The sequence below is a fragment of the Sorex araneus genome, chromosome 2, assembly GCF_027595985.1.
Source record: "Sorex araneus isolate mSorAra2 chromosome 2, mSorAra2.pri, whole genome shotgun sequence".
NCBI lineage: Eukaryota > Metazoa > Chordata > Mammalia > Eulipotyphla > Soricidae > Sorex > Sorex araneus.
The window spans coordinates 234599426-234617528 of record NC_073303.1 but is presented as its reverse complement, the minus strand read 5'-3'; the positions used below and the strand labels follow the sequence as shown (position 1 = coordinate 234617528).

General features: G+C 56.1%; 2 protein-coding genes across 2 annotated transcripts; both read left to right on the top strand.

Moving 5' to 3' along the window:
• On the top strand, positions 1-4979 carry RDH8 (retinol dehydrogenase 8). The gene is made up of 6 exons (XM_012934513.2): positions 1-106; positions 2063-2224; positions 2733-2912; positions 4008-4101; positions 4274-4457; positions 4716-4979. The coding sequence occupies exons 1-6, from the start codon at positions 1-3 to the stop codon at positions 4977-4979; spliced, it is 990 nt and encodes a 329-aa protein (XP_012789967.2).
• Positions 4980-9588: 4609 nt separating this feature from the next.
• LOC129401761 (complement C3-like) lies at positions 9589-16440 on the top strand. The gene is made up of 10 exons (XM_055124613.1): positions 9589-9668; positions 9836-10043; positions 13382-13544; positions 13687-13757; positions 13843-13931; positions 14090-14172; positions 14517-14604; positions 15641-15743; positions 15848-15968; positions 16238-16440. The coding sequence occupies exons 1-10, from the start codon at positions 9598-9600 to the stop codon at positions 16438-16440; spliced, it is 1200 nt and encodes a 399-aa protein (XP_054980588.1). The 5' UTR covers positions 9589-9597.
• The last annotated feature ends 1663 nt before the right edge of the window (positions 16441-18103 follow it).

Sequence of the window (18103 nt, the reverse complement as noted above, 5' to 3'; positions counted from 1 at the left end):
ATGGCCAAGGCAGCACCCCGGACAGTGCTTATCTCGGGGTGCTCCTCAGGAATTGGCCTGGAGCTGGCTGTGAAGCTGGCCCATGACCCCAGACAGCGCTACCGAGGTGAGGGGCTGCGTGGGAGGGGTGCTGGGAAAAGGGGTGCAGGGTGCGGGGTGCTGGGAAGGCGGGTGCTGGACTGCACCCTGGGCAGAAACCTTCCAGCTACATTTGGGCACTCAGGAGGGAACCCGGGAACCCCCAGTGCCCCTGGCTGCCTCTGCTGGTGACTCAGGCCCATGTCCAGTTTCCAGACACCCATTCCAGTGGCTGGGGTCACTGCACACAAAACCCCAGAGAGAAGCGTCCGGGGCAGCGGGGGAGGCTGGAAGGCAGATGTGGAAACCGGGTCACATGGCAAAGGGCAACAAGGCTGGGAAGCAACGTGAGGGGGAGGTGAGAGGGGGTGCACTGGACAACTTTATTTTCTTATGGGTGTCAGGCCCAGTGTAGTGCTGGGGACACAACTGGGGTTCCTGCATGCAAAACCTGGGGTTCTGGGGCTGGAGCGATAGTACAGTAGGGAGGGAGCTTGTCTTGCATGCGGCTGACCCAGGTTCAATCTCCAGTAACCCGCAAGACCCCCCTCACACCTCACACCGCCAGGAGTAATTCCTGAGTGCAGAGCCAGGAGTCACCCCAGAGCATCGCTGGGTGTGGCCCCCAAACCCAAAACAACAAAACTCAGGGTTCCATTGAGCCTCTCCTCCACCTGTGTGTATGTGTGGAGTGTTTATATCTGAAGGGGCTGGGCCTGCAGGTTTTGTTTGACCCCCCACTCCCTCCAGCTCTCTGCAGATTACTACTCCGAGATAAGCCTCTGGGGTGCTCTGAGCTGGCAGGGCTTAAGGGGACCCTGGCTAGGCTTAGCGACTCGGCCTCCTGCCACTATGGGGAAAAGCCTCCAAAGTGTAGCATTGCGCCATCCCTCTCTGACCCACAGCACGCTGGGCAAAGAGTTATTACTGAAGACAAGGGGAAGGCACCGGCGGGGCTGCCGGCCCTCTGCCCACTGGCCCAGAGGCAACAGCTTGGGCTGTGACAGTGCCAGAGCCGCCAGCCAGCGCTGCCGTGGAGCGTCGCAATTCTAGTTCATGCAATTGTCTGAGCACCCGGAAAAAGTGCTAGATGGATGGATGGATGGGGGGTGGGTGGGGAGAGGAAGGATGAGGGATGGATGGCGGGTGGGTGTGCTGAGGGATGACTGATGAATGGAGGAATATATTAATGGATGATGGGAGGGACAGAGGGATGGGAGAATAAAGGGTGAATGGAAGAGTGGGTGGATCAATGATTGATAAATGAATGGATGGATATATTGATGGATAAAGGGATGGATGGACGGACAGATGGATGGAGGGATGGAGGGATGGAGGGATGGATGGAAAGGTAGATGGATGGATAATAGGTACATGGATAAATATATGAATGATAAATGCATAAATGGACAGATAACTTGATGGAGAAAAAGAGGGAGAGATGGAAGATCGGTAGATGGAGGATGAATAAATAGAAGGATGGATGGATAAATGCATGGATAATAAGTCAGTGGGTATATGGATGAATGATAAATGCATGAATGAGTGAATGAACAAACTGACAAATAAAGGGAGGGAGAGATGGAGGGATGGGTAGGTGGATGGATGATGAATGGATAAAGGGTGAGTGGATAATGGAGGGGTGAGTGGATGGATGAACATGGATGGATAAATTAACAGATTATAGATGAAGATGGGTGATGACTAAACGAATGGATGGATATGGACGGATAAAGGGCGGGAGAGATTGAGGGGGGATGGATGGATGGATGGATGATGATGACAGATTTGGGTGGATGGATGAGTGGGTGGATAGATGATGGATGGAAACACTGACAGATAATGGTTGATGGATGGATGGCTCCGTGGGTAGAGAATAATAAATGCATAAAGCACACTTTGACTCCCAGCATCTGACCCTCCTGGTAACAGGTAAGTGTACACACAGGGGAGTGTCTGTGCCAGCTTTGTTCTCTGTCCCCAGTGGTGGCCACCATGAGGGACCTGAGAAAGAAGGGGGTGCTGGAGGCAGCTGCTGGAGAGGCTCTGGGGCGCACCCTCACGGTGACCCAGCTGGACGTGTGCAGTGATGAGTCCGTGGCCCAGTGTCTCGGCGACATCCCGGGAGGGGATGTGGATGTGCTGGGTGAGACTGGGTGCCCCTCCCTGACCTTACTGTCCTTATCACCTGAGCAGAATCCCAGCTCAGCAACCGCCCCATCAGGAAAGGGGGTCGACCAGTTGGCTCAGAATTGGGAAGACCAGAATTTAGGGGAAACAGAAGAAATGAACTTTCCTGGGAAACGGGTGGGTTCTAACCAAAAGAAACTCCCATATGGAGAAAGCCATATGTGGTTGGGGGAGGGGGAATAATCACCCTGATGAGTCATTTGGGGGAAGTGTGATGAAGAAGCAACTCATGGTCCCCAAGGGGCTCTCTAAGGCAGGCGGGTGGGGCTGTTTTGCTGCAATTTGGGGTTATGTCTTAAAGGGATGGCTGTTCCCAGCAGCCCTTCCTTTCCCAGGACCCAAGGCTCCCCGTAACATGTGTTAGAACTATATTTGAAGATGACTCAGGAGGAACCCCCGATGATTCAGGAATGAGGACTTGAGGTCTTCATGGAAACCTGCTCCCCCTCACCCCCGTCCCTCAGTGAATAATGCTGGCGTGGGCCTGGCGGGGCCCCTGGAAGGACTCAGCCTCGCTGCCATGCAGAACATCTTTGACACCAACTTTTTTGGGGCCGTCCGTCTGGTCAAAGCTGTGCTCCCGGCTATGAAGAGAAGACGACGGGGCCACATTGTGGTGGTCAGCAGCGTCATGGGGCTACAGGGTAAGCACCAGGGAAGGCCTCCCCGACACACACACGCACAGTGTCTGACCTGCCCCACCCCCACGGGGAGGCCTGGCCAGGAGGCCTGAGCCCATATTCCCCCTGAATGTCTGCAGTAGGGGAAAGCTCTGAGATCCATTAGTTATGCCTGCTATGGCATGGTCTTTGCTGGTGGTGGTATAGCTGCTGACAATGGGTCAAAGGAAACCTTAACAGACCAGCATCCTCCCCTCCATCGGCACTTCCTCCCTTCACCACCCCCCACCCCAAGACCCAGCAGAAATACCAGGACTCTTTTTCCTGAGGCTCCTGCTTGCCACGCTTCTCCCACAAGCAGAGACCTCTCTGATTTGGACTCTGAGGATCTGAGGAAAGAGGGCAGAGATTCACTAGTGATGTTTACGATGGACCCCAGGTATCCCAGGCACAAGTAGCCCAGAGACTACAAGGATGGACAAAAGTGGGGGAGGTTGGGGGAATGGGGGAGGTTGGGGGGGAGCACACCCAGCAGTGCTCAGGACTTACTCCTGGCTCTGCACTCAGGGATTACTTCTGGTGGGGCTCAGGGGTCCCTATGGGAGGCTGGGAATCAAATTCAGGTCAGTCAAATGCAAGGCAAACACCCTGCCCGCTGTACTATCATTCCAGCCTCCCTTTTCAAAGAACTTTTTGTATAGGGGAATTTTCTAAGCTGACAGCAGAGGCAGCAATGCCGGGAAAAGGCACCCTAAAAGCCTCCTCCCAACAACACACGCTCCTACTCCTTCATAGCACACACTTGGGGCTGGAGAGATAGTACAGAGGGTAGGACACTTGACTTGGACATAGCTGTCCTGGGTTCGATCCCCGGCATCTCATACAGTGCCCTGAGCACCAGCAAGAGTGATTCCTGAGTGCATAGCCAGGAGTGACCTCTGAGCATGGCAGGTGTGACACATAAACAAACAAAAGCCCCATGTCTTGGCCCCTCATTGTGTTGGCCCCACTGCGCCTGCATCCCAATCCCCCACGCCTCTGCTCCATCCCCCAAAGACCCCCTCCCTCTGTGTCCACCAGCCAGCCCTCCACAGCCAGCCCCTCCCCTGATTTTGCCAGGGGTTATATTCAACGACGTCTATGCAGCCTCCAAGTTCGCCCTGGAAGGATTCTTTGAGAGTCTGGCGATCCAGCTGCTGCAGTTCAACATCCAGTGAGGGGGAAACTTGGGGGACAGAAAGGGGGAGAAGGGAGTGGGGATGGAGTAGAGACCAGGAGGGCTGAGATTCGGGATAATGGGAGAATTTGGGGGGAGGTGTCATGGGCAAAATGGAAGAGTGAGTAGATGGTCTCCCAAAACACCCGATGTCCATCTGTCTTCCCAGCGTCTCCCTGGTGGAGCCCGGCCCGGTCAGCACCGGCTTTGAGGGGAAGATCCTGGAGCAGGCAGCGTCCACAGAGAACCTGGACACAGACCCGGACACTCTGTGCTCCTTCCGGGATTGCTACCTCCCAGCCTCCAGGGAGCTTTTCAGCTCAGTGGGGCAAAAACCACAGGATGTGGCCCAGGTGAGGGGTGGGGTACAGAGCCCCAATATATGATGAAACGGGGCAGGGGACATCCCTGTGGGTTCTCCAGGGTCCCTGGGTGACCAGGTCATAGAGCTCAGGGACATTGGGAGAGAGTATAGCAGGGAAGGCACTTACTTGCTTTCCATCTTGATACCCTTCATGTGCCACCAGGAGTGGTCCTGAGCACCACCGGATGTGCCCTAAAAAATAATAATAATAATAAAAATAAGCAGGGAGGGTGTTTCCAACCCACAGGTCATTGTTAAGGTCATCGGCTCAGCCAGACCTCCCCTACGCAGACAGACCAACGCCAGGTACCGGCCGTTGATCGCGCTCAAAGCCGTGGACCCCAGCGGTCGCCTGTACGTGCATACCACCCATCACCTGCTGTTCCGCTGGCCGCGCCTGCTCAGGTTCGGCCTCCGATGTCTGGCCTGCGGCTGCCTCCCCAGTCTCCAGGTCCGGCCGGGCCGAGCGGAACCTGAGCAGCCTGATCCTCCAAACATGCAGCCTTCCTGAACACGGCAGGATTCTGGGTTCAGTTTATCCCAGCATGGCATCGACCCCTCCCCAGCCCCATTGGGCTGGTGTCTGGGCATCACGGGGACACCGCCTTTGTGAGGAAGCTATTCTCGTGGTTGGCAACTGCAGAAAGCTCAAATTCTTAGGTTTCCATTTAAAAAAAAATAAGTAAGGGGCTGGAGCGATAGTACAGCGGGTAGGGCATTTGCCTTGCATGCAGCTGACACGGGTTCGATTCCCAGAATCCCATATGGTCCCCTGAGCACTGCCATGAGTAATTCCTGAGTGCAGAGCCAGGAGTAACCCCTGTGCATCACCAGGTGTGACCCAAAAGCAAATAAAAATAAAAATAAATAGTGGACCAATAATACAGCGGGTAGGGTGTCTGCCTTGCATACGGCCAACCGGGTTCAATGCCTGGCATCCCATATGGTTCCCCGAGCACCTCCAGGAGTAATTCCTGAGTGCAGAGCCAGGAGTAACCCCTGAACATCGCTGGGTGTGGCACACAAAAAAAGCAAAAAAATAATATAAATAATTAAATAAAAGTAATGGCATCCAGCTACCACCAAAACCTGCACCAGGGTGGGATAGGCAGTGCAGGAGGGAAGGTCTTGCCCTGCTGAGCACCCCCAGGGGTCACCCCTGAGCACAGGGCCCGGGGCAAGCGCCCAGCACCTTCCGGTGTGCCCCGCCCCCTCAAAGAAAGTTTTCAAAGCAAGAACAGAAAACCAGGTGTTGGGGCAGACGTGGCGAGATGGAGTTCTGCGTGGGGCGTGTGGGGGTGGGATGGGGGCAGCGGCCCCCCCAAGAGCCTCAAGCAAGGTCAAGCGGGCAGCCACTGTCAACACACACACACACACACACACGCATACACACACACACACACGCACACACACACGCAGCTGAGGTCTGAGCGCGTCAGGCAGCAGTGGACACGGCCTCAGCGTCCAGCGTGGGGTGACAGACAAAGGCCAGGTGGTCCAGTCTGACCTGGAGGAAATCAATTCCGACATCTGTGAGGAGAATGCCCTGCGGGTATCACGCCCCGTGAACGACACAGGATGAGAAGAGCAGCTATCGCGAGATCCGGCGCCTAGAGCCAGGTGGGCCTGATAGAGCAACTATCGCGAGATGCAGCACCTGGAACTAGGCAGTGTGCCTCTGAGGGACTTGGCGCACGAGATCCAGCCATTAGGCAGCCCGAGGCAGGGTCATGGGAAGACCAGAAGGGGGAGAAGGAAGGAGGATGGCGGGTGCCCGGAGCTGGGAAATTATTCAGCGGGGAGTAAGTTCCAGTTCACGAAATGCAGGAATGGGCCGGAGCAATCGTGCCTCTAATGCAGCAGACCTGGGCTCAATCCTCAGCATCCCCTATGTTCCCGCGCACCACCAGTAGTGATTCCTGAATTCCTGGGCGCAGAGCCAGGAGTAACCCAACCCTTCCCTCCCGCACCCCACCCCCCAAAAAAGTAGGAATGGGGCCAAAGAGATAGTACGGAGAGCAGGGGTTAAGTCTCTTGGGGCGCATCTCTCTTTGCAAGGGATCAAATCCAGGGCCTCTCACATGCAAAGCTGGAGCTCCAGCCGCCCTGTCGTAGTCTCTTTATAAGAGCTATGAAGTCTGGACTATACTGTGATCTGGGGGTGCGGGCGAGGATTGGGTTGCGCGCTTGTGCTTGCTTGTAATTGCAATTCCAAAGCACTTCTGGACCAGCAGAGTCCGGAAAACAATCAACCCCAAAGGTGCACGCACTGAGTGAGTCCTCCATAGGCTTAGGGACAAGCCGCTTCTTGCTGAACTTGCCAGCAGTTCAGCAAGAAAGCCCGCTTCCGGGCCAGGGCGATAGCACAGTGGGTAGCGCAGTCGCTTGCCGTGCACCCCTCAGAGTCCCCCTAGAGTGATCCCCCGAGCACAAAGCCAGGAATAAGCCCTGAGCACCGCTGGGTGTGGCCCAAACACAAGCTCACACAAAGCCGGTTCCTGAAGCCCGAGTGGGGAAAATAGGAGGTGAGCAGAGATTCTCCTCCAAAGACCAAGAAGGGAGTGGTGGCGCCTACTTCGGGTCCTCAGTGACCAGCTTGTCCACGCCTTGGCAGCTGCGCCTTCCAGGCTAAGACGCTCTGAGCCTCGGAGTCTCTGAGACCGCCTGAGGCCAGCGTTTCACAACTGACAACACCCCCAAGGCAATGTGCAGATCGCCGTGCCTCCAGGGCCCTACCGGGCCTTTCCCAGGAAGCCCTGGACGAAGGGAGAAAAACAGAGGCTACACATCCCTGCAAGACCTCCCCGGGGTCCCAGGGAGAGGAAGACGAGGTACTCCGAGGCGCTGCAGCAGCCGCAGCTGCTCCGGGCGGGCGCGCCGCCCAGCCCCGCTCTGGTCGTCATTCGCATTCCTGAGGGCGGGGGCTGAGCACGGCTCCGGGAGGCCCGCGGGCGCCCTCTGCTGTCCAAGACTGAGAGTTGCACCCGACCGCCACCTGCCCAAGGCGGCTTCAGGCTCCAACTAGGGTGCTAAGTCACTCTGGCTCCCCGTGCCTCAGTTTCCTCACCGCACGATTTTGAAGGGGGACTCGTCCCAGTCCCGGAGTGCCTGGATTTTCCATATGAGAAATGGGTCAAGATCCGTTTCTGCAGTTGGGGCTGGAGCAATAGCACAGCGGGTAGGGCGTTTGCCTTGCACACAGCCAACCCCGGTTCGATTCCCAGCATCCCATATGGTTCCCCTGAGCACTGCCAGGAGTCATTCCTGAGTGTGCAGCCAGGAATAACCCCTGTGCATCACCAGGTGTGACCCAAAAAGCCAAAAAAAGGGCTCAAAAAACAAAACAAAAATATCTGTTTCTGCAGTAAAGGGTTTTCCATCCTGAGAATCATCCGTGTCCTACAAGACCAGGCAAACAGGGCCAGACAAACGGGGCGTGCTCATCTTACAGCAGCCCCTGAGCAGTGTGTGGCCTCCAAATCAGAATGCCTGGGTGAGGGGCTGAGGCGATAGTACAGGAGGTAGGGTGTTTGCCTTGCATGCTATCGACCCTGGTTCGATCCCTGGCTTCCCACATGGTACCCCCAACACCGCCAGGAGTAATTCCTGAGTACAGAGCCATGAGTAACCCCTGAGAGTCGCCAGACATGATTCAAAAAGCCAAGAACAACAAAAATTCTTGGGTGGGTTTCCACTACAGCCCTGGCCCATCTCAGCCTCCCTAGCTCGCTGCAGAGACAGCTTAGGTCACAGGACGCTATGAGGCAGGATAAAAGGCATTTTCAGTCCTTCTTAGATACATTTCCTCCTCTGAAAATGCCCAGACTGAGGATTATTGTTTGAGAGAATCTGGGATCTTATCCTAGGCAAGACATATCAAGTTGGCTGGGTTGACTGAAAAACAAAGAAGCAAACAAACTAGAACCCCACGTGCTTCTAAAAGGCAGCTGAGGGCCTGGAGCCATAGTCCAGGCGGCAGGGCGCCTGCCTCGCACACAGTGACCCAGTTTTGATCCCCCAGCACCCCATATGGTCCCCTGAGCACCACAAGGAGTAAATTCCTGAGTACAGAGCTGAAGACAGCCTGGTATGGCAAAAACTTAAAAAGCAGCAGACATCACCCCACTCCCACCCCCTTATCCCTCTAGTCCTGTTCCCTCGATTATTCTACAAAAGAGAAAGACTTCTTGTCCCAGCAAGCATGGGTTGCGTGCCCCGATTTAATGTGTATAATTTGCCTTCTGGAAAAGGAACTCAGAGAGCAAAGGCCATGATTTGGAAACAATGAACAATGGTCCCGATGTAACTGAGTATAATTGTCTCCCACCAGGAAGGAAGAACAGTTCCCAGTCTGGGTGCTCGGCCATCTGAAGTCAGCCTGTGGGTGGGCACAACCCCAGTGTCTGCCAGGGACCTGGTCTGCTCAGGCCACTGAGGTCAGGCATGAATGCTGGGGCCCGAGTGACAGGACGGTGGGTAAGGTTCTTGCCTCGGACGTGGCTGACCCAGGTTTGGTCCCTGGCTCCACATAGGGACCCCGGAGCCCCACCAGGAGTGATCGCTGAGTGCAGAGCCAAAACCAAAAATCACACACACACACACAACACACACACACACACACACACACACACACACACACACACACACACTGGAAGCTGACCCGCCCCCCCCACACACACACACACTGGAAGCTGAACTGTCTGAGCTCTGACCCCAGAAACTCGATTATGTCAATTTCCCAAGGCCATAGGCGGGACTTACAGCTCCACTAATCAATCATGGGCACTTACAGGGCTCCACACCTGCCAGAGAGCTTCAACTGGGGGAAGGGAGGGATTCAGGCTGAGATCCCAGAGATCACTAGATCACTGGGCTGGGCAACCCCCCCTACTCTGAGGCCCCAAAAGGCGATGGGGGTCGGAGGAACACTTCTCCAGACAGCTGTGTCTGGCCCTTGGGTGGGGGGTGGAGGCTTGCCTGCTAAGGAAGTGCAGGCTCCTGCCCGCACTGGATTTGGGAGATTTTGTCTGTTTAGATATTAACTCAGCCCGGCCTGGCCAAGGCAAACAGGCCGGAGCTGGGGCAGACGAAGGGACAGTGCGGGCGCCCCACACCGCCCTCCCACCGCCATGGCCCTGCCCTGGCCTCTGGGGCTGATTCTGCTCCTCTGCGGGGGCCCCTGGGTCCAGGCGGAACCGCTGTGAGTCTGGGACTCCGGGAGGGTGTCTGGGGCGCGGGGGGGGGTGCTCCCCGGCCCAGGCTGAGCCTCCGCTGCTGTATGCTTTCCGGGGGTCGCGACCCTGCCTCCCCCTCACGTGAGTCCCTACCCCCACCCACTCCCTTTGCCCCTGTGTTTGTCACGGCCAGGTTGATACTGGTGACCCCGCGGGTGCTGCGGGTGGGCACCCCCGAGAAGGTCCACGTGCAGGCCCACCCGGACTGGGGGCAGCCCCCGCCCGGGAACCTGGAGGTGAACCTCAGCGTGTGGGACTTTCCCCTGAGGAAGCGCCAGGTGGCGGAGGAGCAGCTGTACCTCACCCCCCAGAACCACTTCATGTCCCAGGCGGCCGTGACGGTGAGCCCCGGCGGGCCGGAGGGTCGGGAGTCCACGGCTGAATGCGGGGTGGGGTGCCCTGGTGGCCGCGAAGGCCACTTCAGTTGGGAAGGATGTCCACCGGCTTCTGCGAGGGACTGGGGGAGGGGGTGGGGGCTGTCTGGTTTTCTGGCCCTCAGAGAGAGGCTGGTGGAAAAGTTTCTAGGTTATTCTAGTCGTTTCCCACCCCCCCCCACACTTCAGGAGATGGTTGCTTATTCATAAAATCATGCATATTCACGACGCTCATGCATATTCATGAGTGCATATCCGCGAAGAGCGAGGTGCCTGCGCGATTTGATGGCCATAAGCAGCATGTACTGAAAGGCCAGAGAAATGCTAAGCGGATGTATTTAGGATGGTAATTTAAGGAGGTCTAGAGGGGTCAACTGTGTAGTCTCCATTGTCCGGCCAGGGGTCTGGGGTCCTTCCCAGGGGAAGTTCTGTCTTGAGGGCCGAGAGATAGGTGAGAAGGTGGGGCATTTGCCTTGTACCATCCTTAGCACCCCAGAGGGTACCCTGAGCCTCACCAGGAGTGATCCCCAAGCACAGAACTAGGGGGAAGCTCTGAGCACCGCTGCGTGTGGCTCCAAACCAAGTTATAATAAGATAAAACTATGGGTCTGAGTAGATGCTCAAAGGGCTGCGGCACATTCTGCACATGAGAGCCCCAGGTTCAGCCCCTGGTACCACATGGTCCCCTGTGTCCTGTCAAGGGCAACCCTTAAGCACCAAGTCAGGAGGAATCCCAGTATCCGGGAATAACCCTAAAAACAAAATAGTAATGAGGATAATCGTCATAGTAATAAAAGAAGATGTGCCAAAAAAACAGGTCAGGGGCCTTGCTTGTTCTTCTGAGCCTGTTCTCTCCGCATTTTCTCATGAATACACATCTTTCCCTCTTTCTCTCCAAGGCATATTCCCCTCGGAGAAGCCCGTGTTCCCTCTTGAACATGCAATCCTTTCTTCCTCTCCTCTCACATCTTTCTTTCTTTCTTTTTTATTTTTGGGCCACACCCCACAATGCACAAGGGTCATTCCTGGCTCTGCACTCAGGAATTATTACCCCTGGTGGTGCTTGGGGAACCATATGGGATACTGGAAATTGAACCCGGGTCGGCCGCATACAAGGCAAACGCCCTCCCCGCTGTGCTATCGCTCCAGCCCCCCCTCACATCTTTCTAAGTAAATTTCTTCTGACTATGTTGCTTCGCTATTTGCTGCCTCCTGAAATCCTTTTCTTTGAAGGAAGGTGATGAACTGGGAACACGTATACGGAGGTTAGGACGGACCTTCGCTTTCTGCCGAGAGCAATCAATTTCTCGTTCCAGCCTGACTCCCCAGGCCCCACAGAAGTTGGGTGCTGGGGACCCACTCCCACACTATCTAGAACAAGTGAACTTCAGGGGCAGGAGTGATGATACAGTGGGGAGGGTGTTTGCCCTGCACACGGATGACCCGGGTTCAATCCCCCACATCCCAATGGGTGCTCTGAGCACCGCGAGGAGTAGTAATTCCTGAGTGCAGAGCTCAGAGGAACCCCTGAGCATCGCTGAGTGTGACCCCAAAAAGAAAAAAAAAAGAACAAGTGAACTTCAGGTATCTTTGCAGCCTTGTGAGCACCGGCATGGGTAGGTGCTTGTGGCCGACTTGACCAGTTCCGACCCAAGCCATGCATTTCCCTGAGCGCTGGTAGCCGAACAAACAGTTTGAGGCTCTTTCTGTTCCTGGAGTGAGCCGATACCGTTGGGCTACACTAGCACGCGACAGGGACACGAATGGAGACGTTACTGGTGCCCGCTCGAGCAAATCGAAGATCAAGGGGATGATAAGTTGATACAAGTGATACAAGTGGTAGCCGAGGCAAGTGGAAACACTCAGCTGGGGCCACCTCCCTTGCTCCCCATCAGGTAAAGTGACCTGCAACAACATCTCAGTCTTCATTTCTCTACCCATGGCCTCACCGGTCTTGCTCTAATGTCCATAGTCTCTTGAAGACCACGTAGGATTCTTTGTGTTTCGAATGGCGGGCTTTTCCTGTTTCATTGTATGTAATCACTGTATCACTGTCCTCCCGCTGCTCATCGATTTGCTCGAGTGGGCGCCAGTAACATCCCTGTTTGTCCCTGACGCGTTCAGGGTCAGGGGAATGAGGCCCATTATTGTTACTGTTTTTGGCATACTGAATATGCCACGGGTAGCTTGCCAGGCTCTGCCGTGCGAGATTTTGCATCGCTGTCTTCCGGGAGCTTTGTTTTATAGTCTCTAGATCTTGGCTGTTGGTGAGATTACATGGCAGGGGGGTGGGGGGGCAGTTTGTGGGTGTGACTGCCAAGCTACTGGAAAACTGAGGATCTAGGTGGAGGAGGCCCACTCCAGATCCAAACAAGCTTGGAGATCTCAGTCACGGGTCCCGCATACCTGGGTTCCTCTGTTGGTTTCTTCATGGGTGAGGCTCGTCCGAACATGTGGAGAGTGGCCTTGCACATGGCTGTGGCTGGGTTCTGGAGGTTTTCAGCCGCCCGGGCTCTGCCTCTGGCAGGGAGGGAAACTCAACCCGCCCCCCTGCAAGATGCCCCGGTGAAGACAATCTTGTATGAGGGGAGGAGATTCTGTATGTGATGTATGTCAATAAATTTTTTGAAATCTACCAGAAGAATAGATGGGGGGTTGGTTTGCATACATGTCATGATGTGAGAAAGGCGGTGAGTTCGACCCCCAGCACCGCACCCCCATGGTAGCGTCAAGTATGACTCCGGGGCACCCCCTGGTGGTCTCCAGCGTTGCTGGGTCCTGTCATTGAGCCTGTCTCACCCAGCTGGCCATGGATCTTCAGGAGTAGCCACCAGCTCTCTGGGCACTGCTTGAGAATCCCCCAAATACAAGCAACCAACAGAAACAGAAATCCGAAGCCCCGGGGTCAGCCGGGGAGAGAGAACTGCGGGGAGGGCATTTGCCTTGCACGCGTCTGATCCTGGGTTCGATCCTCAACACCCTATGTGGTCCCCTGAGTCCACCAGGAGTTATCCCTGAGCAGAGCCAGAAGTAAACTCTGAGTACTGCCAGGTGTGGTCCAAAAACCAAAAGAAAAAAGAAAAGAAATCCAAAGGCCCCAAGTGTGAGCTCAGCCAGTGGTGAATTACAAAAGGCGCCCTCTGCTGGTCGCCGTGCTGCAAGGCAGCTCCGCCCCCTTTCTGGGCAGGCGGGTCACGTGGCCTTCACCACCTGCTTCCGGGCCCCACCAGAGCAGAGCCAAAGTGTCACACAGGACTCTGCTTGCCCCCACAGAAGCCTGAGGGGTGTAGGGCGTCTCTCCCCAGATTCCTGAGAGCCTGGTCTACCCACCGCAACCCGGTCAGCAATATGTCATTATCCGGGTCACTTGGGCGTCATCTGTCCTGGAGAAACCGGTGCTCGTGGCACCCCACGCCGGCTACATCTTCATCCAGACGGACAAGACCATCTACAACCCAGAGCACTTGGGTATGCGCTCAGCGAGCATATGGCCTGGGGCAGGCAGCAGGTTTTCCTCCCTCCAGGTTCCTGCAATGTCCTTCCGGTTCCACCTCCCACGCCCGCCCCCCCACTGACCCTTTGCCCATTGCTTCCTTTGTCCACCCTGCAGTGCTCTACCGGATCTTTACTGTCAACCACAAGATGGATCCGGTGAGCCAGCCCATCACTCTGGACATCAAGGTGAACTGCTGGTCAGCCTGCCCTGGGAATCCGGGATATGGAGGTCCGGGGCAGCCCCTGAACCACTTGCTTCCTGTCGTGACAGAACCCGGAGGGAGTCACGGTATTCAGCCAGGACCTGCAGCCCCAGAAAGGCTTCCTTGTCAGTTCCTTCCGTCTCCCAGAGCTCCTCAGGTGCCCTGGGGGAAGCCGCGGGGAGGACGACTGAGGGAGGAGGGCTGGAAGGTTGGAGGGAAGGAGAAATGGGATGGGGGAGGGGGTGGAAGGATGGAAGGATGGAGGGGACAGAGGACCACCTCTCCCTTCTCCCCTAATCCGTGCCTGCACCTCAGTTTTGGGACCTGGAGCATCGAAACCAGTTACCAAAGTGCAGCCAAACAGAAGTTCAAGGCAGACTTTGAAGTAAAGGAGTACGGTAAGGGGAGGTCGGCGAGAGCTGGAACAGGGATTAAAGTGAGTGCCGGGCGCCAGGCTGGTGCTGCCTCAGTCCCCAGCACCGCATCTAGTTTCCTGAGTGCCACCAGGGGTCGCTCCTGAGCGCGGCTGGGTATGGCTGGCCCGCGCCTGCAACCCCCAGCCCCCAGCCCAAACACCACGCTTTCTACAGTGAAGACGTGGCAGGGAGCACCAGGGCCACACCTCCTGGGGAAGCTCCAGCCTCCCGCAGTGGTGCCAGGATTCCCAGGAAGGTGCAGGACTGGAGGGGCAGGGAGGGGGGCGGTGGGATGCTGAAGGAGCCCACTCTGCACCCCCCCACAGTGCTTCCGTCTTTCAAGGTCCAGCTGAAACCCAACATGACCTTCTTCTACCTCAGAAATGAGGCTCTGGGGGTGGACATCGAGGCTCGGTGAGTCCCGCCCCGCCCCCACCCCTGCGTCCCTAGTGTGGCCAGAGGAGCCGGGATGCTGAGACAGAGGAAGGAGCCGGAAAAGCAGCACCTGGGCTCTAGGGTATGGTCGGGTGCTCCCCGCCCCACAGGAGCACTTCTTGGCTACCTATGTTGTCCCTCTCTGAGGTTGCACAGACCTCGGTTCAACGTCGCTTTCTCTCCTGGCAGAATGCTGCCGTCCCCTTACCATGTTCTGGTAAGTGTGCCAGATGAGGGCGCACAGGGGCTGGAGCAATACCACAGAGGGAAGGATGTTTGCCTTGCACGCAGCCGACCCGGGTTCGATTCCCAACGTCCCATATGGTCCCCTGAGCAGCGCCAGGAGTCATTCCTGAGGGCAGAGCCAGGAGGAACCCTTGTGCATCGCCAGGTGTGACCCAAAAAGAAAAAAAAAAACAATGAGGGTGCACAGACCCTCGTGCTAAGGAGGTCAGACTGGCCCCACTTGCAGTGTCTGACCATACTTGAAGGCCCCTGAGGTTGTACAGAATCATGTGTTCTCTCCCCAGCTGTTTTCTAAGCACCAAAATCACACAGACCACACGGTACCCACCAAAGGACCAAGCCTGCCACGTGGCTGCCCCTCCCACCTCCTCCTCCCTTCACTGTTTATGTTTTGTTTGGGGGCCACACCTGGTAGTGCTCAGGGCTGACTCCTGGCCCTGTGCTCAGGGATTACTCCTGGCAGGGCTTGGGGGACCCAATGGGGTGCCAGGGATTAAACCCACATGCAAGGCAAGCGTCCTGCCCACTGGACTATTGCTACGGCCCCTCCTCTGCCCTTGTATGAGGTTGTACAGGCCAGAACCTAAAACCCGAAAAAGTCTCCTCGGACACAGCCGTCACCTCCCAGAGGGGAGAATCTGTCAGCAACGAAGGCATCGTCAGCTGCTCGGGGACACCTCGCCCCCCTCCCCGAGCTTCGCAGCTGTCTCTGCAGCTCCCTGCGGTGGTGTGAGCACCTCAGAGTAGCGCGGCCCCTCACAACCCCCAGGTATATATTCAACAAGCCCCTAGATGGGCATGCGCTGGCCATTTTCGGGGTGCAGCTGGATTCCCGCCGGATCTCCATCCAGAGTTCCCTGCAGAGAGTGGAGGTGACTGACCCCGATCCTGCCCAGCCACGTCCACCCTCCCGCCCCTCTCCTCTGCTCCCCGAGAAATCACACCTCTCCTTCTTCCTGTCCCGGCTCACGAGCAGATCTCCAAGGGCATGGGACACGCTGTGCTCCGGAAGGACATGCTGATGGCTACACTCCAGGGCACCGAGGATGACTTCCTGGGGGCCTCTGTGTTCGCCAATGTCACCGTGTTCTCCTCAGGTGAACCCCTCCACCCAGCACACCCACCCCACACCGAGGCCAGGACACGGACCTTAAAGCGATCCCTGGGACCTCGGTTTACACCCACACTCTGTTCCCTTGTCATCCAAGTGAGGACTTCCAAGAAGGACTGGGGCGGGGAGAGATGTCCTTCCCTGCCCCTATCCAGATGGACCCCCCCAAACCAGCACCCCTGGAATTTCTCTCCCCCACCCCCTGCCCCAAATGAAGCCTCATTCACAGACCTCACGGAGTTCCTGTCTCTGCAGGCGGTGAGATGGTCCAGGCTGAAGCCTTGGGCGTGAAGATTGTCCGGAGTCCTTACAAGCTCAAGTTCTTCCGGACGCCCCAGTATTTCAAGCCTGGGATGCCGTTCCACTTTAGGGTCAGAGTCTGCGTGCCCTCCGGGCTCAAGGCCCCACTGCACACACTGAACTGGCCTGCCATCCCCCCTGGAAATTCATCAACCTGAAATTTGAGTTCATCATGTTCCCTAGACCAATCCCAAAATTTTCTCAACTCCTAAACCTGCCTTTCTCCCCATTCCCCCCCACCACAAAAAAAGAAGGTGGAGGCTAAAGCGATAATACAATGAGTAGGGCATTTACCTTGCATATGGCCGACCCAGATTCAGTCCCTGGCATTCTATATGGTTCCCTGGGCACTGACAGGAATAATTCCTGAGCATTGAGCCAGGAGTAACCCTTGAGTATCTTTGGGTATGGCCCCAAGGAACAACAAAAAGATAAAAAAGTAGGGGCTGGAGTGATAGCACAGCGGGTAGGGCGTTTGCCTTCCACATGGCCAACCCGGCTTCGATTGCCAGCATCCCATATGGTCCCTGAGCACCGCCAGGAGTAATTCCTGAGTGCAGAGCCAGGAGTAACCACTGAGCATCGCTGGGTGTGACCCAAAAAGAAAAATAAAAAAGATAATAAGGTATAATACAGGGAAACCACATATATTCCCCCAGGGGTCACTTTTGAGCACAGAGCCTGAATTGGGGTGTGGCCCAATTCCTTCTTTCATAACCCCAAAAGAGGTGATGGCTCCAGAATTACTCTATGGAAATTTCAAGGTACAGTCAAGCTGAAGGTGGGTCTTAGGAGCAGGTCTTGAGGCCCCCTAGGTCCACCCAGAATACTGTCTCACATCGATTTATTTACGGTGACCGTGTGATGTCAGGTAATGCAGCTGGGAAAACTTTGATTCCTCGAAAGATTCCGAGACATCCTTTGATGCCAAACCTACTCTGAAATTTTCCTGCAGCCCTCCACATACCCCACCCTCTCCAACCCCAAAGCCACACCCAAGCCTCCTATTTGCCCCCCTCAACATCCAACCCCTTCACAAAATGTGCCCTGAAAAATCCAGGCTCCAATATGGTGTTGTTCAGTGCACAACCCACACCGCTGTCCCAAGACAGCCCTATCCAGATCACACCCTCAGAGAGGAGAGAGAGAGGGAGGGAGAGGGAGAGAGAAAGGGAGAGAGAGAGGGAGGGAGGGAGAAGGAGGGAGGGACAGAGGGAGAGGGAGAGAAAAAGCGAGAGAGGCCATCCCAGTTCAATCCCTGCACCAGAGACATTCCACCCCACCCGCACCCACCCCGCCCAGCCCTGCCAGGCTCGTCCCTGAATGCAGAGCCTGGAGTCAGCCCTCAATAAGTACTTGGAGGTGTGGCCCCAGAAAAAAACAAAATAAATCAGATTGCACCCCCAGTTCCCACTCCTCACATCACACCACTTCCACCAGAGCTAGCCCTTCATTTCACCCCACGTTCCACCCCAGGTCTTTGTTTCGAACCCCGATGGGTCCCCGGCCTCCAGAGTCTCTGTTGGATACCAAAACCACAGCGTGTTCACCTTGCCCAATGGGATAGCTCCCATGACCATCAACACGGACGCCAACTGGCAACAGCTGCCCATCCAGGTACCCAGCCGACGGGCAGGGCTGGGGGGCTATGGAGGGTGGGGGGAGCGGCTGCAGGGGTCCTCGGGGCGTTCACTCTCCCGCTTCCCTCCCCAGGTGGAAACTAAGGACAAGTCTCTCCTGCCAGAGGAACAGGCGTCAGCCACGATGACGGTTTTACCTTATGCGACCCAGGATGAGTCAGGGAACTTCCTGCACATCAAT

What these genes read in the sequence shown, in the direction of transcription:
- LOC129401761 (XM_055124613.1), top strand. Translation starts at nt 9,598, where the DNA reads ATGGCCCTGCCCTGGCCTCTGGGGCTGATTCTGCTCCTCTGCGGGGGC. An exon ending in CGTCTCCCAGAGCTCCTCAG is followed by an intron (nt 13,932 to 14,089) that starts GTGCCCTGGGGG and finishes CCTGCACCTCAG; the next exon opens with TTTTGGGACCTGGAGCATCG. An exon ending in CTTTGAAGTAAAGGAGTACG is followed by an intron (nt 14,173 to 14,516) that starts GTAAGGGGAGGT and finishes ACCCCCCCACAG; the next exon opens with TGCTTCCGTCTTTCAAGGTC.
- RDH8 (XM_012934513.2), top strand. Translation starts at nt 1, where the DNA reads ATGGCCAAGGCAGCACCCCGGACAGTGCTTATCTCGGGGTGCTCCTCA. An exon ending in CCCCAGACAGCGCTACCGAG is followed by an intron (nt 107 to 2,062) that starts GTGAGGGGCTGC and finishes CTCTGTCCCCAG; the next exon opens with TGGTGGCCACCATGAGGGAC. An exon ending in CAGCGTCATGGGGCTACAGG is followed by an intron (nt 2,913 to 4,007) that starts GTAAGCACCAGG and finishes TGATTTTGCCAG; the next exon opens with GGGTTATATTCAACGACGTC.